Source organism: Falco peregrinus, chromosome 7 (assembly GCF_023634155.1).
Source record: "Falco peregrinus isolate bFalPer1 chromosome 7, bFalPer1.pri, whole genome shotgun sequence".
Lineage (NCBI taxonomy): Eukaryota > Metazoa > Chordata > Aves > Falconiformes > Falconidae > Falco > Falco peregrinus.
The window spans coordinates 44,450,944-44,474,600 of record NC_073727.1 but is presented as its reverse complement, the minus strand read 5'-3'; the positions used below and the strand labels follow the sequence as shown (position 1 = coordinate 44,474,600).

The window sequence follows — 23,657 nt, the reverse complement described above, 5'->3', positions numbered from 1 at the left end:
CACCCCCACCCCTTCTCTGTGTGAAATCAGTGGAATAATTCTAACCATTTTCTTCTGCTGCCACCAATTTGGTCACACCTGAGGGCACTCCATGGTAGTGGCTGCCTTGAAAATGCTCCCACACATTCACGACACTTCCTAATAGTAGCAATTGGCTGCTTAAACATCCATATCCCACTACTACTCTAACAAACTATCTGCTGTAATACCTTTGATACCTGCACCATTTTTAAATACAAAAACTTGTTCAACTGTTGGTTAACAGAGGTCCTACTCTCAAGACCTAGTGCTGACCCTTGTAAGAAGACTTCTGGCATTGATGCAGAGATATGTGCAGTTAGCCTAAGAGAAGAAGAGGAGACAGGGAGACAGAAAGGAGAAAAGAACATTTCCAGTGGACAAACTTGGTGGCAAAAAGCCATGCAATGGAATTTTTCCTGTAGCACTAAATCTATTTCCCACATTCATTAAGACTGTGATGCATTTGCACACAGCTTCCTCCTCTTCCAAACTATCTAAAGCATGTTTTGTTAACGATATGTTGTAGCAGCAGCATTAAACTGTTGTTAAAGATGTGGAGTCAAAAGTTCAAAATTAAAATTGCACTGAATCTTGCATAAATCGCTTCTCAAACTAATAGGTTTTTAATTAAAGCACAGTAAATATGGATCAGATGCAAAACTTTCCTGATTTTTAAACTTCCAATACATTATTTCTAATTATTTCATGTCTCATGTTATATATTAAGAAAATTGACTTTAAAAGCACATAATCCTACTGATGCAAAGAATATGGCACTTTCCCACTGCTGCAGGCATTTGCCTTTTAGATAGGCTAACTTAAACACTCCATGCATAGAACTCTGTTTGTGTCTGTGAGAAAACGTCTGTGCTATGTTTGTCTTGTCAATACTCCAATTTCTTAGTTTGAAGAAAGAAAAAAATATCAACACATTTTATACATTATGAACACTCCAAAAGTGATTTTTCCATATTAAATACAAGTGTTAGACAAGCCTAAGGTTATAAGCACTACTAATCACAACTTATACAATACTCCCATGCTAAATCAATGTAAAGCTGTCCTCTCTGCTCATGTCTGGCAGTCAGACTTCCATTCAGCTCCATACTAATTGAAATTGATTGTCCCACAAGGTACAACTCCATTTCATACTAACTGGTTCTTAGATTTATTAATGAGGTTCCTACCAGGGAAAAAACTTTGCAGTATGTTTCTATATTTAGTTTCCCATAGCATAAAATAGGCATACTTTTAAAGCTAACTTTCTCTTTTGTGATATGCTCACTGTATTGCTGATGCAGATGGATACTGCTATAGTCAGTACCGTGTCACTGAAGACTGATCCTGAGAGACTTCACCAGGTCTTGTATGGAGCCAGGGAGAATGCCTATATTCCCACTTGTCTTCTCAACTGTATCATCAGGAATAATAACATTTAACAATTTGGCTGAGGTGCCAGAGCTCAAGCCTCCCATTGCAACTAATAATCTAATAATAATAATAATAATAATAAACTAATAAAAATTAAAAACAATTGTGCTGATAGGAGAAGTTTTTACACACATTTCTCCAGCTTACAATGCGTGATGCCAAACACACACACTTGAAACAAGATACTCAATTCCTGCTTCTAATGCATACAACAAGAAAAAAGGGAAGCCCCAGGTTTGCACTTATTCTTTCTTCTCCTTACGATTTAAGTACTATGGTTAAGCTTTCAGTCTCCCTCAGTACCATTCGGAAGCAGGCTTTGAAATCCCATGACGCTTGATGCTGGCGAGTAAACAGCCTCATAAATCCCCATATTCCAGACAGATTTACTGGCCCTTTCATGGAACATCCCCTGAACCCCTCCACCCCTCCAGTTCACGATACATTTTCAACATAAAAGCAGGATGCATTTGTTATTAAAAATATTTTAGTTACAGGAGGTCTTTACAATAGCTTTGGCACTTCCTGTACATTCTCCAATAATCACATAAGGAAAACTTTTTTTGGCTCAGGGTCATTGTCATGTCCTTTATCATCAACACACTTTGTCTGCTCTTCCTTTTTTTAAGGCTCTCCTGTTTAGTGTATTCAGCCGAGATTGTAAGTTTTCCAGCTAACTAAGAGAAGCTTTCTTTATTAAATTTTCCAAATGGGCTGGAACTTCTGCAAGAAAAGTCCCTTCTGAACTATTGCCTCTGCTTCCAGTTCAAACTGAACAACAAAACACAGCTCAGTATTCAGAATGAAGTAGAAAACAATTCAAATCTTAACCAAATTCTCTGGGGCTTTAAGGAAATACGTAATTATAGAGTTTGGCTGAAGTCTAAGCTTGCTGCTTTTTTCAGCCAAAATGTTTCTTTCTCTCAGGCTTTTCTTTGGCCAGCTCTGCGATCTCACCTTTAATGTGCTGTTCAGCATTCGAATTTTGTGGAGTTTCTCATTAATGGAGGGGTTTTTGCTGCGTTTTATAAATGACTTCCTGAGCTCCTTCTTTGTTGACAGCCGACGATCACCAATGGGAGACAGACTTGCTTGTTCTAATGACTTGTAAAGTCGCTCCATCTCATCATCATCACATTTTTCCTGATCTGCAAAGAATAAATTGGGTATGAGAATGTGAATGTGGCAGCAGATAGCAGAAATGTTAGGTTCAGCCATCAGGAAGGCTCTTAGCCATCAGGAAGGCTCTTAGCCAACTGTAATATAATGGTATTAGAGTTAAAACCAAGGGCAATTTTTAGTGTAATTTATAGGGTAATAATGCATATGAGAAAGACATATTACCAGACTCAAATGCTTTTAAGAACCAGGTCGTGATCCAGATACAAGCACGTATTTCCACTGGTACAATGCTGCCTTAATGCTCTGAATATATCACAGACTTCTTTGAACAACTGTCAGTAATACCACATTTGAACAAAAAGAACTTTGATAGCATCTACACCCATTTACCTTTCCCTGCATGCTGCACACATTTCTACCTGGCAACTCACAGGTCACATTGTGTTTGGTGTTCTTATTCATCACCAGGTTTTGATAATCATTAAAACCAGATTTTAAAAAAATTGAGTGGTGAAATGAAACATAGGAACTTTTCAGGGCCCCCAAGAGAAGGTCCTTAGACAACATATTAAAGCAGGAACCCTTGAGGCACCTGACACCTAAACCCTGAGTTTCACAGATTGCAGCACAGAATTTGCTTTTGGTGCCTTACAACAAAGACTTCTTATCTCCACCTTAATTATTGTGATGGCTTTCAAGCTGTGGTACCATCTTCCATGAGGGAGAGGACATGAAAAGAAAAGCTAGTAAACAGCTGAGAATGAAATAACATAAGATAAGACAAAAATTGAAGCAAAGACATTATCCAGAATAACACAACTTAAAAATGAACAGTCAGAAACTAAAAATGTACCAGATCTATATGGGGGGGGTTGGCAGAAAGCCATTCTCAGCAACAGACTGTGCAACCTGCTTCTAGTCTCTCAGTCCACACTGCAAGCTTTTCTACTTCAGTGTTAGCTAAAGGAAAATCTTAACACTATTGGTGTTTTCAGGGTGTTAATGAAGCCATCAAAATCCAACGGGATAACATCTGTTTTTATTTCACTGGGGATGGTGGTGGTGGTTCTTCTCAGCTGCAGTCCTCCGTGTGCTGGTCAAACTGGCTGGGCTCTTTTTTCTCTTAACGAAAAGTTAAACATTGAGTTCTCTACATCACCTTCAGCCAGCAAACATTTTCTGAACAAAAGGAGAAGTCCTTTTTCTCACTCATGCTCTAGCAAAAAGACTTCTCCAACATGTCAGCACACTTACAAGGCTGCTCTTTATCTTCACCATGTTTTAAAAAGTACAGCATCCTCCTACACCCCTGTTCTTTCTAAATATTTAGGTTACTAGAAAGGTTTATGATATGCTACAAATATTTGCCTTCACTGTGTTGCTGGCCTTTTTTCACTACTTTGAGATTATAAAAAGTCTGCTGTAACTGACAAGAACTAAATATAACTTCTAACATTGGTACAGTGCTGGGAGGAAAAGGAGAACTGTTGTATATTTAACAAGCTGAGGGAAATAGAAAAAAATGCAAGTGTAAGGCATAATACACGGCAGTAGTATTTCCTGAAAACTGTTGGCTCATGCCATGAGGCTCATAACTATAACTAGCTTCCTGCCAGCTTTCTTGGGATGAAGCAGCTGTTTGTTTCATTAGCCAGCTCCTGCACAGGAGTGGCTCAGCTTTACCATAGGCATCACCCATCAGGACTGTACACAGTATCACTTTGAGAAAGAAATTGAGCTTTATCAGACATCCAAGAAAAAGTATATAAGAAGAAAAAAAAAATGCATTGATCCTGTTCAACAACTTTAAAAAACAGTCAAGCCCTTGGGGACATAAGGTCCCTCCTGATATTTTTTAAGGCTAACTTGTGAGGCTCCTCAGTGTCTTAAAAGGGTTACAGAGCAGAAAGCACAAGAAAACACCCTCACTGAACTCTTCTCTTCCATGCTAAATACTCTGATATCTACCATGCACTTGTGGGTGAAGGTGAGGAGGACAGTAATACTCGGAAAAAGATGGAGCCAAAGTCAGAAATGCCCAGCAAGTTGCTACCAGAAAATGCACTTGATGAGCAATGCATACTCAGCTCCTGCATCCTTTCAAGACTGCGACCGTAAACTACTCTCCTATTTCTTATTGTTCCATGATTACCACCCCCAAAGGACTGATCAGGGTCAGGTAATTCCAGAGGGAATGTGCTAGATTCTTCAGATTGGGTGGATAAAGGGAGTGACAGGGAAGGAGCTAAATAGGATTTCAGGAAACAGTTGGAAAACAAGGGTGAGTGAAACGTGCCAGCTGTATAGAGCCAGGTATGAGCTATAGAGTACCATTTTTTGTCTCCATCTTTGTTTACATTGATGAGCAGGGAACCCCTCCCACAAGTTAAAAAATTACAAAACAGTATCTTAACATTGTGCTTTTGTATAGAAGTAGACAATGTTGCCATCGATGAAGAGCATGGCTGCCAAGAAACCTCTGTAAATTGAGGCCAGACAACTGGTACCTGCCTGGACTTTTACCTTCACTGTCCCGAGTTCCCCTGCACCAAGCTCAGAAAGCAAAAGCCCATGTTTTGCAGGCTTGAAGCTACCACTGAACACACTAGGTTGATGCTGTAAATCTGAAAGGGGGAGAAGTAATGGAGGAAGGGAAGAGACATTATGTCTAGCAGTCAATTAACAAGCCAAATAAAATAATCTGTGATAAGGAAATATTTCTCCTCACTCACACAATGGTGCATTATGGTATTTCACAAGCCTCTTAATGCCACAAAAGTAAAAGAAGAAAGCACTACCTGTAGTTTGCTTGCTTGTTTTCTCCACAAAACACCCGAGAGAAAATTAAATAGCAGAGATAAAGCAAGTGACTCAAGGCTTAAGCACAGACCAGACTTTTTTCTCCAGCTTCAAACATTCACAGCACATTTTCCCAGCACTTGGTATCACTTAACTCCCTTGCACCTGGAGTCAGATCACTGTCCTGCAGATGAGCAAGTCTCTAAAAGAAGCACAGGCATTCACCAGCTCTGTATTTTTAGGCTTCAGTGATCTGGATTCCTCCTATGAAACCTGAACTGTCTAGACTATACTATCTGATTGTTATAAAATATTTGCTTTCCATCACAAAGTAAAACAGTATGCAAAAAGCACACAGAACACAAGATCGGGGCCGGGTGTTAAAATGAACAGATTGTCTGTGCCAGCCTCCCAGAGATAAATGTACCATGCCTACTCTAAGTTTTGTTAACCTCTGAGGCTTTATAACGATGGATGTATTTTGCTGGCAAAGATTTGTAATAGCATGCGTCACTAGCACTGCTCTGGAGTGAGTCTTTCTAGACAGGTCACACAGCTAACAGCAAGCACTCATTCAAAATCACTTAAAAATAAAACATTGCAAGTTAACACTTTCACCAGTCCTCTTCAAGCTAAGCACCTTCAGTCTTGGGCATGCATGTTAGGAAACTGAAATGCTACTACAGCACTTCTTTATCTCATGTTATTTTAAAGATAAAATACATTCATTTTTTCTCTCAGGACCTACTGAAGGATTAGTGGTAAGGAACAAATGGCAACAGCAGAAGGATACTACATATCATGTGCATTTATGAGTATGCACACAGAGAAACGCATGCATCGTGCACTTTTGCCTTCCCTCGGTGGTATTAACTATAAGCAATTCTGTTCAGTGATGCCACAGAAGGATCAGTCTTCTGAGGATCCTTCACCATGCCCTTCACTCACAAGCCTTGCAGCCTGCTGAAGTTTCATAGCACTTCTGGAAAAATTCTTTAGTGTTGTACAGCTCTTAATTAGGCAAAGTCTAATTGGACAAAGTCTAACTTTGTCAGACTCCACAGTGGGGAAAGTGGAAAAGAACCAGTGCTGACCTGAGGGAAAGAGAAGCTCTGCCCTGAGATATTTTAACATTCAAGAGAAAGAGACCTTCTAGGTTGGAGTGAGGAAAAAAAGTTAATATTTCAGGCAAGCCAGAACTTCTGACAAATTCTGTTTCAGGAGAAGTAAAACACAATTTTGTGGCTTGATGCAACTTAGCTGGAATTTTCCTTTAACTAATGGAAGATATTACAGACAAGAGCAAGCCACCAGAGGTTCAACACGCCAGCTTTTCACCTCCTCGATTTTCAGCTTCCACCTTCCTGTCGGCCAACTTACCACAGGTGGGAGACATTAAGGTATTGAGACTACCCACCTTTCAGCAGCAATACAGGACCCTGCCTGAAATCTCAACTTCCATGCTTTTTAAGCCTAAAAAAGTGAAATTATCCAGAACTTTTCAAAAAGCAGCTGTGGGAAACCAAGCTGATTGTTTCCCAGCAGTAAAGATAGAGAAACTGGCAATGTTCAGCAGAAAGTGCATTTTGCATTAAAAACTACCTCCAACAGAACATATCTTACTAAATCTAAACTGAAATATGAATACTTGTTCTCCCATTCTCTAACTGAGATTCCACAGCTTTCCAACTGTGTATTAATCCCAGGCAAAAAAAATAAAATAAAATATCTGCTTCTTCCTCCTGTCTTTGCTGCTCTTAGGAGCTTCTTGTAGCTGTGCCAGCACCTCCATTTCTAATTCTTCCAGAACTTTTGATGCCAATGGGACAACATATACACCTAGGCTGGTGGGAGCAGAGGGAAAAAACCATAAACTGCTTTTGCCCTTGCCTACCCACCTACCCACACCCCCATCCCTTCCTTCTCCATAGTGGTAATGGACTTTTCAATGGGAATATGATGATACTTTGGGGAAATCACCTTTTCCACATAGCTACAGAACAGAAAAGACAGGAAATATTCAAATTACATGGGCATAGCTTAGGCAAACTCCTCACTGGCAAATGCGGAACTAAAGGTAGAAGAAAGTGGGAGAAAATAACAGGAAAAGCATGTTACCATGAACAGTTAGATGATCATGACTATAACAGTATAGAGGACTCAGCAGTGAGGGATAGCATTTTAACAAACTGTGACTGAACTGGAAACAACACAAATAAGTATCCCTTTTTCAGAGAGTTCAGAAAACCATAACATTATAGTTTTCACTGTGATTTCTAAAGCCTTTTTGATGAGAAACAAAATAATCATTCAAACACAGTTATTTCTCTACATAGTTGTTCCTACCATAGGCACACTGCTTGGCTAGTCTCAGCCATGATCTGGACATTTTGTGTAACATTTGCAGAAGGAATAAAGGGGCCAGAGCACACCAGAGGATCTGTTCTGGCTATTACTGGCACAGGCAGACTACAAAGAAGAAGAGGATGTCAGTTCTGAGAAAAGAAGGAATTCAATTCATCCAGTTCCTATTTAACCAACTCCTTCCCACAAATCCAATCCAGGTAAAATTCAAGTTATATTTGAAAAGCTTTCCAGGTTTTTCAAAATACTGGCACACACCAGATCTTCTACTAGCTACTGTGAGCTAAGGTAAAATAAATAACCCAGAAGTGGTACCATAAGAATTCCTTGCCAAGGTACATTAACTTCACGTGATCATAAAACCTTCAGAAAATGCAAGGAAGAAGGATGTTGTTGCTACAGTAGAAGATCCCTAAATAAATATAAACACACACTCCTGCTCTCTTACAGTAACTTCTCAGTTTTTGCAGCTTCCTTTTCTTATCATAGTTTTTGATGATGATGGAGGTGGGTCATAGTCAGATTTTTTTTGTTCCAGTGGTTGCCAGAAGAAATATAAAGGATGGAGTTCGGCTGCAGAGTGTGTCTAGCCATTCCGGACAGGGCAAGGCCAGCTTCTGGATACAGAGCACGTAGTCAGATAGCTGTTTGTATTCTCAACCATTTCTTGTTTACCTTTCGGTTTCTTTGTGTCACAGGCAGCTTTGTATCCTTTGTCACTATGCATGAAGCAAGCTGCAACATGAAAGTATTAAATATTCCCACAAAGCTGATCATCTTCCAAAAGAGAAAACTGTTAAACTCATCTTTTTTGTACCTTTGTATTGCTTTCTGGTATGTAACCTCTCCCCAGTAATCAACACTGAGAATGGTCATAACACTAAGAGTGTTCCAGTTTCACTAAGAGTGGCTGGAAAGATCATTAAAAACATTGTATGGTACAGCTCCTTGCACCAAACACAGTTGCTTAGCAGATTTCATTAAATAATTTTCATTGAAAAAATTACCCATGATCATTTAGTTGAAGCTGTAGTTTCTCCTACAGAGATTCATCCATTTATCTTTGAGAAACTTCTTCCATTGTTTAACTCATCACTGAGGTTTCTTCACTATTTTTGTATTTTCATGATAAGTTCTTCCCACAAAGCCACAACTACTCTTTCTTCCTTCTAGGTACCAACTTTTTTCACATTGGCCTCCATTTCTTTTGCTATTTTCCACTTTGGCCACCAAAAGTGTTCTTCAACAAAAGTGCTCTTGAAAACTCACACTTCAGCTCTAGGCTGCTATCAGCTACAACCAAAAATTCCTCATTGGCTTTCACTAAACAGAGTGTGGCTGCAAAACAGAGTGTGTGACAGGTTTTTTCTGTACTCACAAGGAGAAGGAGAGAGCATGGACACACTTGAACACTCTGTGGGAAGTAGGTTCAAGGACCACATACCTGTTCTGATAACAGCAAGGCTGGCTTTATGCACAGGGGACATGCACTTCCAGGACAGATGCCCATGCAAGGCAGACCTGTCTCCTCCTGGATACAGTCTCAGTGCTCTAAAACATGATGAGCTGTTGAAAATACACTATTCAGAAGCATTGTATAGCAAATAATATGAACTGCACTGAGATATGCATTCTTGTTTCACATCAGATAACAAGGGTGTTCTTACTAGTTATTGTAAATCATGAGGCTTTGCAGCTAGCTTTTATCCCACAGTTTGCATTCATCTCACAGTATTTGTGCACATCCTTATCAACTAGCTGGAGGGGAAAATTCTTGGGGGATAAGCCACAGAAACAGAATTGTATCCTTTTTGATAACTTTCATTTGGAACTGAATTGCTATTTTATGTTAATCCTTTTTCCTACCTCATTCTCAAATTGAAGTAGCTTAACTAATCTCCTTGCAAATTTACTTTTTCAGTGGCCATTGCAGGGGAGGGCCCCACATGCCAACACTTTCCATCCCCTCCCCATACTGAAAAAGAAAAGAAAAATGTGTGTGGTGTACATCTTACTTGTTCAACAGTGGGTTACAATGCAGACAGTAACTAGTGAGGTTATACAGTTTCCATAGTGACTGTCTCATTGAAATGATCTATTTCTGGAATTCCATCAGAGATCACGGGTGTGCTTAGGATGGAAGTATTCTTCGATCAGGGTTGGCCATCAGCTAAACAGTGAGCAACAGAAGAATTCATTTCCCCGGGAATATTTTTGGGAAAATTAAACCACTTTACAAATGTCAGGAATATACTAAAATGTGCCTTGATTTACAATTTAATCCTATTTTTATTGGTTAGTATTATTGAGCCTGTCAAACTGTGCTTTAAATAATTATAAATGTGTCATGCTAATTCTACAACCATAGAAAGTACTTGTCACCCTTGCAGTTATGATGGAAAGCATTAACCTATGAATTACTGCAGGACTCCTGACAATACCAGCGTAAGATATTCTAAGCAAAAGTTCAGATTTCTGAAGAGCAACCACTGAATCTTGCTCAACAGGATCTACAAGCCATCATGTCATAAATGACCTACACTGCAACAATCCACCTGAATGTACCTAATATTGTTTCCCAAAGGCATTACATAGTCAAAATTAACCCAAAAGGTGAAATTACAGAAGACTATGCATTTACTACATCTTTGTGACATTTTCTTTAGGGATCCTGTTTTTGCCAGCCTCAGCCTTTTCACTACTTACAAAGACAGAGCTTATGGGAATTAGATTCCACAGTAACTCTCCCAAAACATCCACTCTTTTCTGCCACATGGTACATACATTTGCTCTCAGTTTTCATACTGATCTTCATTGCTACAGAAGTCTCTAGTGGAGCAGCCTAGAATATGGATAATGAAGCTGAGCACAAAACACTCTGAGTTAATTTTCACTTTTGCTAAAATCTGTACTTCACTCAGTTTCTGGGGTTTTTTTTGGGGGGGGAGTTTTGGTTGGTTGGTTGGTTGGTTGTTTTTTTTTTTTAATCAATGCCAAGCTCACCCACAGAGAAATACTCCTAAGTTCCCAGCAAGTCCAGCACGGTTTCTTTCCACCTTCGCCTTACCTTCAGCCTAAGCTTTTAGATGCAGCTTTGTTTTGTATTGTAACAAGACAACACTGCTCTTCCAAAAAAACCAAAGTACTTGCTTCAAATCTTTACAAGGATTTGGAATCATGGGTAGACCTGATCCACAAAAACATTGTTGCTTCCTCATGTATTACCTCTCCACACAGCATGCTGAGCATCTTCTCATTTCAATATGTTGTATGCCAGGAATGCCTCATGCTTCAGTTGCTTTTAATGCAGGAAGAAGCAGCTTTGCTCAAAAGGCAATACACATTGCCTGGCTATGGCAGGAGAGCTATTAACAGTAACAATGAGCAAATTCTGGAACTACGCCACCCTTTTAATTTAGCAGCACATTTCATTAGGAAAATACCTATGTAGATATCCATTTGGTTAAGCAAAATCAGTGCTAATGGACTTTCTTATTCAGGATCACAGTTGTTTCCTTTTGATTACAATGAAGCTTAATGAAACAAATAGGGAATACATACTGGAAGTAAATGCAACTGCTTTTATTTTTAAAATTAGGTTGACCTAACCCCGTGCTCAGCACTTCCTACATATGCCATTTTCCTTAGAGTGTCAATTCTGTGACATACTTTCTTAAAATTTTTATTCAATCCAAACTAATAAAAGACAGCTGTATTGAAATAAAGCAAGCTAATAAAAATGTGTCTATGTTAGAATTTTATACAGAGGCTATGATTTTAACACATAAGAAAAATTTGAGAAGATCTGTAAAGGTACTTACCAATTAGATACTAGGTTACATATTTAACACGCAATAAACAAAATATTAGTTATAAATGATGTGCCACTGGAAGACTCTTCAGTGAAGAATGTAAAGGAAGGAAGAGAGGAAAGGAAGCTGAGGAAAAACCCTGAACTCCCATATTGTATGGATTTGCAGACAAAACTCTCCTCTCTCATTAGCTCACCTTTGGCTAGTGATCTCTGTCCTGTTGCGTCTGGCACAGCTAGACAATTTGTATCTGGACCTAAAAAAGAGTTTTGGGATCCACCACTGGGTTTGGAAAGCTGGACCTCCTGGCTGTCTGCTGCATCTCCACAGTCTACTTCTGGTGGCTCATCAGAGTGAATCTGTACGCAGAAAGTTAAAGGCTGATCACCCTCTTCCATGGCAGAGCTGTTAACTAGGTCAAGCCAGGACTGCCTCTCGGAATAAACCACTTTGGATGTCAAGGAAGATGATGACTCTTGGGAGTTGAAAGTACTTTCAGGAGAGGAGAGAGAACAAGATGCTTCACTTGACAGAGTTGAGGTGAAAGAAGACTTCTGTGGATCCTGCTTTCCAGAAACAAGGGGAGAGGGGGAGAAAAATTATTTGCAAGTTATTCTTGTTCCTAGGTTCTATATGTAGATATGCAGCTGAAATGCTGACAAAAAAAATTATGTAATCTGATTAAGTAACCATTCAAACAAGCCTGAGATATGGCAGCCAATATCAATCTCCTACAAAGCAGTAACTTCAGAAACTAAGCCACAAGGAAGCCAGAGATAAAACAAATAAAAAACTGACAATGCCTAAAAAAAACACTAAGGAGAAATATTGCATTGAATGTAGCCTTCCATGCTAGGCCTTACACTCACATTGACTTTTTCTTCTTCATTTTATAGGTCTAATCAAGAATGCAGAAAAAAAACTCCTAATTAGCACTGAACATGAAGTTGTTTTGAAGATTCAATAAATCTGCCAATGCCATAGCCACGGACAGACAGAAATGGGCCCAACGCACTGAAGTACTTTGGCCTTCTCACCACACAAAGCCATTTTACCTGATCCATTCAAGGGACTAATCAATCACCACGGCAAAAAGGTTGATGAGTAATAAGATAGCAAATTAATGGTGGAAATTAAAAACAGACAGTCATGGGGCGGAGGGCGGGAAAAGGGGAATGGTACAAGATTTGTGCTGCTAGTTCACCTGCTAAGATTCATCCTTCAGTACATTAATTTGGAAAGGGACCCAAACTTTACTAGAAACATGTCAGAAATCATTAAGACATCCTAAGGCCCTCCATACTGAACTTGTCACCCTGCTTTAACAAGAGCACATACAATCAGAAAGGTCTCAGAGACATCTAATAGTCATCGTTAGGAGCTAGGAGTTGAATGAGAGAGGGCAGGATAAATGCACAATTAAATGCAAAGAAAGGTTGAGAGAAAACAAAGTTTTGAGAAGTATTTAGCTTCCCAGACAAGTCATAGATGCCCATCTGCCTACAGTAGGCATCTATATTGATTGAGTTGTATTATTAGTTTGGTCACCAAAAGCAACTCACTCATGAAGAACTAGCTCTAGTCTGCTTTTTAACCACCAATACCTACACAAACACACAAATATGCATCCAAATATGCAGAAGAGGATTAATTGACAGCAATAAAGTAATGGAAGACAAGGGGAGACAAAGCCTTCAAGTTAAGCTCTTAGCAGAAACTACCAGAAATTGTGATGAGATCATCATGATATTAAAGCCAAATTTCTTGTATCTGCTATGGCAGAAATTTACTCCTTTGCAAATCATCTGCTACTGGCCGATGCCAGAATCAGCATACCAGGCTTAATGGACCACAATTCTGGCTAGTTTATGTTCTTAATACGTATGTAGAATAGATTTGTGTAAGGATTAAACCAGATGATAACTAAACTGAAAGTACTGAAAATTACTGAAGTGTGAGGGAAACCCAGACAAGCTGCAAGCACAATAAAGGGACTAGCTTGGAACACTTACTTACAACCTGGTAAACTAGAAATAAAATCTATTCATATAAACCAAACCAAGAGTGACAATTTTTTTGTTTATGATATTTAAACTTCTGCAATTCAGTGTTGCTGTATTGTATACTACTTCCTTTTCACAGGAAAAAAAAAAAAAAAGAGAGTAAATTTAGCTTCTGTGCTTCTAATGTAGCTGTATCATGCAGCTACTAATCAATTCAGAAGATGAGGAGGACCAATATAAAATTGTGGGTCACCATTTGTAGCACTTTCTTCACTTATCTAAATTTTCAAAGCAGTTCCTCCAAGATTGTCCCAAAGGAGACCAGACTTAATTTATATTCCTATTACAAGACGTACAACATTGTGTTTCAGGTGCATTTTTGTTTTTAAAATGGAAACTTTCACAAATGCATCCTAAAGCAAAGGACAAGGAGATGTTGTCATAAACTACAAGTAGGAGTAATAAAAATGTCCTTGGGAACAAAGGGACCTTAAGCATTTCATCTAAGAGCTCCTATTGCAATGACAAATTGTTGAAGCATTTGTATAGCCAAGCAGAACAACCAAACAGTAAAAGCTCTTGCTCACTTGGTGTGGATCGTCTCATTTCAAGTGTTCAAAGACAGGAAAGGAAGATGTTAGATCTCACCTCTATTTTTCTGGCATTTTTCCATGCAAAAGAAAGTGCTAATGAAATGAAAACTGTGCCTTACTGAGTGGAATATATTTTTGTTTTCATTTTCATTGTGTATTAAATAAAAAAATGTGGGTGAGAATAAAGATGACTACCAGAATGTGTTTCTTTTTCTCTACATATGTGTTGTGCTTTATTTTTTTTTCTCCCCTTTGGCATGACAAGTGTTTGCCTAACTTACTTGAGCAGTTCCTTTGGAAGTTTTGCAATCATCCATATAATAATAAATGTCCATTTGAGGACATTTTAAAATGCAGATGCTTGAGCCAGCAGATCATAAGGATTCCACTGAAGATCAATGAGTCTCTAGGCATTTTTTAAAGAAAAATTATCACCATGAAACACCTCAACTGCTCTTTTGGGACTGCTGAAATCTATTGTCTCAATATATAGCTGCTGCTTTTAAAACTTTAAATCCATTCACATGTGGAGAAGTCAATGCAGATGGTCAGTTTAACTTTTCTCCTACAGATGTTAAAGTTTACTTGTTCCTCGCTTGCTTTTTTCTTCCACAGTACCCAAAAGCATGCATAGACATAGAAAGCTCATAATCACTACTCTTTTATTTTTCAAGATTCAGAATGGTTTGGATCAGCAAGTGAAAATTTTGTGCTAGAATTACAGCAAAATATTTGCTGTTCTAGTATGTCATAGAGCCTGCACCTGGGTGGCTATTAATTTCCAGGCTTAACAGTTTTAAGTCTGGAGTTGATCTCAAGAAGTATGGAGGCCTTTCTGCTTAAAAGAGTATTGGTCTGATTTTCGAAATTACGTATAGCTCCTAATATTTTGCAAAATCCCTTTGGCACTTGGAAGGAAGAAGTGCAACAGTAAAAAAAGATAAAAATTATATAAAATAATGAACCCCAGTTGCTGCCTGTGGCATTCTTGATCCTGGGCTGGGTTTCCAGGATAAGTGTCTCTTGCAGTAGCAATGTGAAAAGGTTCAAGCAAGCCTTCCAAAAGTGGTGTACCCACAGAGTGTCAACCCAAATCCGTCACATGTTTGGGACCTCACAGCTTGGTTCAAAAACTCCACAGCAAATAAACAGGCAGCAAGCAACGTTTAACCAGCCTTCCCTGAGACAACCAAGAGTTCCACTCCTAGAACTGACTTTCCATCAGGAGCTGTTCTTTCCCAACAGTTCCAGTTTCCTTGCTCCAGTACTTGTCCAGAAGGGAAAGGGTCATTAAATCAAGTGTTTAAAAGAAGACTGTTTTGCAGTCAAACACAGCTGTGTTGGCTCCTGTGGCCACTTCTGGGGTGAAAAAAATGACAATTTTTCTCAGGAGACACTAACCTTTGTCCATGGGGGAAGGGATGTTAAGCTGGGGATGAGGAGAAGGAAAATCAGCTGAGAGAGCTAAAGGCTGGAGGGAGGATAACTTTACCTTTAAGGTAAAGGCTGAGAAAGCAGGACCCCCCAGCACCTGCACCACTGCCTGCCTCCTATGTGTCCCCTGCTGAAACGTGGAGGCCAGCACTCAAGAGGAGCATATGGGAAGGATACAACCGGAGATCACCTCTGCAGCAACAGACTGACAAGCAGCAGGAAGCCAGAAAAACAGAAAACTAAAAAACAGCACCTGTTTAAAACTCATCATCTGGAAAAATGCAGGCATTCACTCAGAGGTGAGCAGACGGGAAAGACATCTACAGCCTTTTAAAGGCGAACCACTGAGGCATAAAATTCAAGATGCTTCATTATCGGCCTTGGGCCTAGAATAACTCCTGAAGACATATTGCCAAGGTTCCTATTTTCTCCGGTATTTATAGCCACTCAGCCACATTTAACTTCCAGTTAATACAGGCAATGAAGAATCACGCTTTACACAGCAGCGGACACCACGCACCCCCTGAGTGCCGGGTGGGCTGTTTTACAGTGATTAACATTACACAGCTGTTTCAGGAGGGGAAGTGAAGACTGGCTTATCTGACTGAAGCAGAAGGGGGCAAGTGAGTGACAGTGTGATATACACTCCCAGTTTTGCAGAAGCTAACTAAGGATTGCCAAATAGGCAACCCTGCGCTTGACATCTCCTTTTATTGTTGCCTGTGACCGCGCAAGCTTCTCCAGCTCATCTGTGTATTTCAAATTTGCTCCTGCTTCACTGCCTCTGTGCCAACTGCAGCTACTGGGTATCATTTCAGTGTGCCATACGGGAACCTGTACCACACCAGTGAGGCAGCAGACACTTCCCTTCCATGAGATGCAATGAGGTGATTTAGTACTAAATATATTGCTGCATAGCCCTCAATGTTAACTTTCAGCTGGGGAAGGGAAAGGCTTAAACTCAGGATCCCCTGTTTCAGCTGCATTACCATCCCAAACCAGATTACTCATTTCTAAACACAGAATTAAGTAAACCTCATATCTTAAAGCACATGTAAAGGGAGATGAGATCACTGGGAAGGGCAACAGTATAGAAATAAGATTAATAGGGTGATAAGTGGCTAATAATTAGGCAAGTCAATTTGATTAGATGCATAAGGGTACATAGTGCTTATTCTAATTTATGAGATGAAGCAAGGCAGGAAGGAAGATTCCGGGCAAATCTGCTTCAGCGAGAGAGAAAAATAGCATAGATTTTGGGAGGGTGCCTTTTTTCGTGTTTTTATAATCTATTTTTCAGAAGTAGAGGAAAAGAACCAATTTTATCACTGTAAGAAGAGGCCTCTTTCCCTTCACTTCAGTGCCACAAAAGTAGCTTCAAATTCAGTAGCCTTAAGAACAGCTCAAATAAATATAAATACAAATCTGTTGGATGATGCTACCAGGGTCACAAAAAGAAAGAAGATTTGGGACAGTTTTTTTTTACAAAAAGAATAGTATGAAAATCTAGGTTATGGCAGTGTGTTAAAAACCTTGTAAAGAAAAGACACAGCATGCATATGAGGTAGGGACATCTTCCATTCTCCAGCAAGACAAATATGCCTCCATCTGAAATAGCTGCTCTTTTACAGCATGAGGCTCCCGGCAGCACAGGTTGCAATAACTGCATGTTCTGCCATGGGGCAGGGGCAGTCAGCGCATCCTCATGTCACAGGCACACAGGGTCAACATTTCCAGCCACTTTTATGTTAGTCCTCAAAGGTCCACCACCTCAAGAAAGTTTTGTTCCAACCAGCTAGCAAGAAGAAACAGGATAATTACAACCTACTTACCGAAGAAGGAGGTGGTGGCTGGACTGTGTAGGGAGGAGGTGGTGTGTCTGTTATTTCTGGATCATCATGTTCACTTTCACTATAGCATTCTGAGGCAGACATGGAAAAATGAGCAAAAAAAGAAGTATTAGACCAATGCTTACTTATTCCTCACAGCATTGCGGTAACCAAAGATCACCAAATAGGATGTCCTGGGCTGAGGACCATGCTGTAACATCAGTGTCTCCTACAGTGAAAATTAACCCACCTGTGGTAATGTGGTACTACTTCATGGCAGTATTTTTTTCTTTTTTTTTAAGTAAAAAAATCTGCTATGGCTGGAAACACTAGGTGTCCCTCCTCTAAATAGCTTCACAAATAAGTTTGGGGTGGGTTTTTTCCCCCCCTCCCTTTCTTTTAAAGGCTGCATCATTTGTAGTCTAAGTTAGGGAGACAAACTGCAAGTAGCAGATGCTGTCCCTTAATCTCTGTAACTAGTAAGTTTTCCTGGAGCTAGCAACAGGCACTGGTGTTTTGGCTGCAGTTTTGGAGGAAACAGATTGCTTACATAGTGCTTTGGAAACCATAGAGCAGCCTTATGAGAGTCTTCTGTCACCACACAGTAACTCACATAGGCATGCCATGTGGTATGGCAGTACATGTGCAGAGCTAGTACTAGAAGTAAACACAGTACTTTAGCACTATATGCACCACTCATTTTTTTTCTTTTTTTTTTTTAATTATTATTTAATAAAAAGTAAGCTGATGGACTCTCAATATCCCTTGACAAGTGGCAGGCAGGTAATCACATTGTTATTTCTTTCAGCTACCTGTGTAGCAGGTGAAAGCATAATCTTAGATGCTTTTAAAAAGTGGATTGAATGAAGTGCTAATCATTGATAGAATGAGACACAAGAAAGAGGAGGCAGTAAGTTGCTGGTTCCTATTCCCAGGGTCTGGCTGCAACCACCGAGCAAGATCACTTACCTCTGCTAAATCTCCCAGCACACGTTGGTCAGCAAGTGGTGAGCAATTGTATTGTGCATCATTTGGTTTTGTTTTTTCCTTTTGAATTTTATTCCTCTATCCCTCCCTCTCCTTTTCATCACTACTATTATTATTATTCCACTACTATTATTATTTTTATTACTACTACTACTACTATTATTGCTATATTTCATTTTATGCCAATTATTAGATTATTCTTATCTCAACCCAAATATTTACTTATTTTCCTGATTCTCCTCCCCACCCCATGGAGTGAGTGAGCAGCTGCGTGGTACTTGGTTGCCAGCTGGGGTTTAACGACAGTCCTTTTTCACTTCCAACCCTTACAGCAGCAAGTGCTTGCATCCTGCCCTGCACCACGTGTGAGGGGTGACAGTGCTCATCCCCATCCGACAGAGCTGGGGACATGAAAGGTTGCAAAGACACAGCTGGAGCTTAATGAGGACAACCTGAGTGAGTACCAAGGGTCAGGAGAGCAGAGGCTGCCCTGCTTCTGCATTCCCCATGCGAGCTAGCACTCTGCACTGCCTCTCCCTCCGCTGCTGGGGCATGCAGCAACTTGTGCTGTCCCAGGGCAACTGGGACTCTCCAGTGGAAACATCCCACCAGGTCTCTCCCCAAGTAGGTGAGGGTTGTTTATGTTCTGGGATTACTTTGTAAGAGCTGGACTTCTGGGTTCACACCACTAGAAAGCAGTGTGTTGGCACGGTTTCTGGGAAATCACCTGTGATTATCCCATCTTTTAACTAAATACCCACACATCATCTTTTTTGTGCTTGTCATTTGGGTGTTTTAATAAGTATAGTGTGAGGGGAACAAATTTTTGAGAGAAAAGTTTTATACGTCAGAGATAAGTTTCTATGTTAACAAAGTCAAATTTAAAGAGATTCATCACTTTTTCTCCCCGTACTGCCTGCAGAACTATAGGGGGTTTTAACAGCATAGTTGCTACTCTGTTTACTGGAAATATGTGCTGGCACATCTTAGCATAAAGAACTAAAACTGGCTGCAATAAGGCCTATATCAAATTCTAAGGCTTTATTAATGCCTTCTTGAATAACTCTTAGCAAAGAGCTTATTGTTTCTACAGCTCCTCTTTTAGGCACACAGAAGAACTGAAAAAGAATCAACAGCTGTTTCTGATACTCTGAACAGGCAAATGGGGTTGGAGGGGGGGTGTTAAAATGCATTGAAAGTACATGAATACACAAGAACTGCCATAACAAGTGCCAAGACCCTCCTGAAGAGTTATGATGTGTGATACAGAGGAAAGAACCAGGTTAGTAGGAACAGAAGTGACTGTGGGTAAGACAGCGTTTTTCTGAAACATAGCAATGCCCCTGCAAGGGCACGTCCCCTCAAGCATGTCAGTGGGGTGCTAAACCCATGCTCAAACCCATGCTCAAGGCTGCTGCTGGAGCACCTGTGACAAAACACACTTGCAAAGATGAGATGTGCTTGAAACCAGAACTGGAATGCCTTTTTCTGAAGTGGAAGTGGGCCACCAGCTTTAAAAGCTGAATAAATCTTAACTATGTTATGTTCGCTGCAGGGTACTTAGATAACCTGATGCAGAGGTTGAGTAGATTATTTTGTATCTTTCTGTCATTTTTTTTTTTTATTAAGATTAGCGGGCTGACTCATTTTGAATTGAATTCTCAATTCAGCCAACACAACCAATGCTACGTTTTTTGAGGCTTTAAAGAAAAATTGTTTTCATGTATAGAATTTTCATGATCTTCATCTTCCATCCGACTCCTGCTTTGTGAAAACATGGACAACATATTTCAGCACTTCCTCCCTGAGTACAATTACTATGCAGCTCTTGCTACATAGTCTAATACTCAATATAGACCTTTATCCTGATTATCTCTGACTGTTTTTATACAATATTGGGTTCAAAGAGGACACATGCATTTCTAAGTAGCTTGGGAGCATGGGAATTAACAAGTTTCCTAACAAGAAATAAAGAGGAACCATTAACTGAAAACAAAGAAATTGATGAGACCTGCTGAGTCTTCAGGAATTGGTGGTGTGTATGATTACGAGCCCTAAAGCTGCTTTTATTATAAAAGGCAGAGTATAAATGGAGCCAGAATATAAACAGAGCCAGATCAAACTGATCAATAGTGCAATTACATGTCCAAAGCCTGGACTTAAAGCATAACCTTATTCTGGGAAACTGCAAAAGGGATGCAGACAGGAACATTTCAGTGCTTAGACAAAATGGGCTGCACCACCTAAATGTTCATACTACTACAAATACCTGTTTCTTCTTCATGACAGCTCATTCACAACCTGAGAAGTTCCAAAAAAGACACTGGGTACCAATACCCTAAAAACAGAGGGTCAAAAGCCCAGATGTTACATGTTCCTTAGGTCAGAGTCCATCCCTGGTGTGTTAACATAACACTACACACAGCACTTCTCATTCTAAACAAGCTCCCAGGATGTGTCCTCACCAGCAGCTTTCCCAAGCACTCTGACAGGTGACTTGCTTTGTCTCTGCCCAGATTTGTGATCTGAGTGCAGGTACCCTCCCCAAAAAATGTTCTGTTAGGTTAGGGTGCAAATTAAGACAATAAATAAATTGATAGGGAACTTTTAAAATTACTCATTCCACAATGAACACTTAGGCTTGGCTCTGAATGAACTTGTAGTCTTCAGTACACCACTACTACCACCCCCGAACATTGCTGTTATTGAAACCTTTGCACAAGATGTTCCCAAGCTAGCAGGCTCCTGGGCCACAGCACAACTCTTGTAATATACCTTACCAGCTCAAAACTCAGAGTAGTACAGCTCTTTCTCTTAGTATTTGGTAGGCTTAGCAAGCTGGCAAACTGCTAGAAAGTAGTTACACACCTTTCACAAGACCACTGAGTGTCTCAGCAGCACTGTTTCTCACCGTTGATTCTTTTTTCTGTGATTACTCTGTGCTATGTCAGTGTGGTTTCTCTGAGCTCAGTCAGTAGATGGACCCAAGTTGACAATTTCAAAGAAAGAGCTGACATTTGGCCAAGCAAGAACTGTGAAGGACATGATGTAGTTACACACTGAAACCACCATTAGGAGCATACCTTCCTCATTCTTCCCATTGGGTGCCTGAGGGTCTACAGCCATTCCCAGCTTACTTAGCCACCTGTATTTGAAACAGAGGGAATATAGAGTTAGGGGTACTTGCATGCTGTTCAGTTTTGCCCCTTTCAGATGCATCTGTATCTATTTTTATTAACCTAAAGATGTAAAATATTTCTTTCTATTTCTTAGATCAGATCTTCTTTCTAGAAAGGCAACAGTTACCTGAATATTAATTCTCCCTGTGGCGAGCAGGACTAGTTGCCTGTGACATCTTTCCCTGACCTTGAAAAGAGCACTTCTGATGACCAAGGAGCTGCATTCGTGGAAGCTAAAGGAAAAGTACCTGTGCTGTATCATAATGTCAGTGGCTTGGCCCTGCTCTTGAGGTGTCTGTCATCTGTCACCTGAGACGAAGCAAAAGGCATAGGAGCCACAGGAGATGGTGTCAGCTGCCCTGGCCAAAGCTATCACAGCACAATCTAAGAACATGAGCCATTTAAAACCAGACTTTCTGACCATTACATACTGCTTTCTTCAACTCTCTGTGTACTTCTGTTTTTACTAAGTTTCACTTCCTGTGTTGCTTTAAGCTATTACCAGAGGTTTTTTTCATTGATGTTCCTAGGTGGCTGCATTTTTCTAGTGCTAGAAACAATCCCTAGATATAATTTTTGTATATTGTGTTTGCCTGTAGTTCATTCAGATCTGTCCAGGTTTTAAGAAACGACTGAAAAATCTGAAGCCTTTCAGATTAAAACTCAATGCCTAAATAGGGAAGGTATGAAGAGCAGGAACTAAGGTTCATAACTGTGAAAAAACATTGTGTCTGATCTTGATTCTACTGAAGCAATGGGAAATTTGCTAGTAGGATCAGTGTCGAAGTAGCTGGATTTTTAGACTGCAGTATGAACAATAGAGCCACATAATTCAAGAAAACAAAGTATCAGTTCTGTAAGAGTGGATTCTTGACTTTCTTCTGACAATTAATCATAACAGAATGATATTCTAAATTTTAAAAATCCTAACAAAAGAAAAGGTTTGCTAAAAAATCCAGGACTTCATTAACCACAAAGATCACAAGCAACTGCATACAACTGGCCAGGTAAATGCACTCAGCTAGCCAGCACACGTTTACTTCTCATGAAGTGTGCATGACAATAGCAAATACATGCCAAATTAATGAAGTAAATGACTGTATTAATAAACCCACTATTGATTTAATAGATATATATGCATGAAGAGTTACAAAAGGTCATGATCCAGAGAGCATTTATGCACACCAGTAACTCGACATGCATGAATGCCCCGGTGAGTTCAGTTGGAACCACTAACATGCATATGTATTTGCAGGAATGGAGCCAAGAGAACAGATGTCTTTTAGTCTGTTTTGACATATGCGTGAGTATGCGTGTACTTTATGTATTAAATGCATGCATTTTATACTTTGCCAAGGAAAACATCATCAGTTACAACAGTGAGGAATTAGTATTAGAGCAGTATAGTGCAAGCTGCTCTAACACCAGGCTACCTAGCTTTAAGCCAAAATGAAATTTACTCGAGAAGTGGAGTTTGAAGAAAACCGTTCTGGGGACATAAGAGCTGGGGCACCTGCAGAAACTTCAATCACTCACTCACATGAGACTAAACATTTCAAAAGTGTCATTAAGACACTGAGAATTTCCAGCTGGGCTCCAAACTGGCTGTTAGCACTCACTAACATCCTCCATTAGCTCTAATTTTCCTTTTGCTTCTCCCTTCATCCTTCCCCCTCTTCTCTCTCAACCAGGGTTACACTTTCAACAGAAACACTCCTGTCCAGCAGTCCCTCATTCTCAGTCATCCTCAGCCCACCTGCCTCAAGAACTTCTCACTCCATTCAGGAGCTCTGGTAGGAAATGCAGTGATACAGAAACGGATGGTTATCTCCCCATCAGCATGCTCTGTGCTGTTCCAAGTTGTAAAGGACAATGCATTTTTTCCATCTCTATTTACTTGTAAGCATCTATAGAGTACAGATTTATGAATAAATATGCAAGTATGTACACTGCTGTAGTATTGTGCATTCCTGTATTTATAGCCCTTTCAGAAGATCACACAGGTTGTCTCAACCTTCGTCATTTTCTGTTGTTGGTAAGTATTTATGAGGTTCCCTATTTATAGAGGGAAAGAACAGTCAAT

General features: G+C 39.9%; 1 protein-coding gene across 6 annotated transcripts in view; it reads right to left on the bottom strand.

The window, feature by feature from the left end:
• IPCEF1 (interaction protein for cytohesin exchange factors 1) overlaps window positions 1-23,657 on the bottom strand; it is an 85,416-nt gene that overhangs the window by 5,230 nt on the left and 56,529 nt on the right. For 4 of the 6 annotated variants that reach the window (XM_055809746.1, XM_055809747.1, XM_055809745.1 and 1 more), the window contains 4 exons: window positions 21,479-21,540; window positions 17,412-17,500; window positions 11,746-12,115; window positions 2,410-2,600 (listed from right to left, as the gene is read on the bottom strand). In XM_055809746.1, the coding sequence (XP_055665721.1) occupies window positions 2,410-2,600; window positions 11,746-12,115; window positions 17,412-17,500; window positions 21,479-21,540 (712 nt within the window). The remainder of the gene's footprint in view (window positions 1-2,409; window positions 2,601-11,745; window positions 12,116-17,411; window positions 17,501-21,478; window positions 21,541-23,657) is intronic. The other 2 variants (XM_055809748.1, XM_027796906.2) reach the window with 1 other exon arrangement.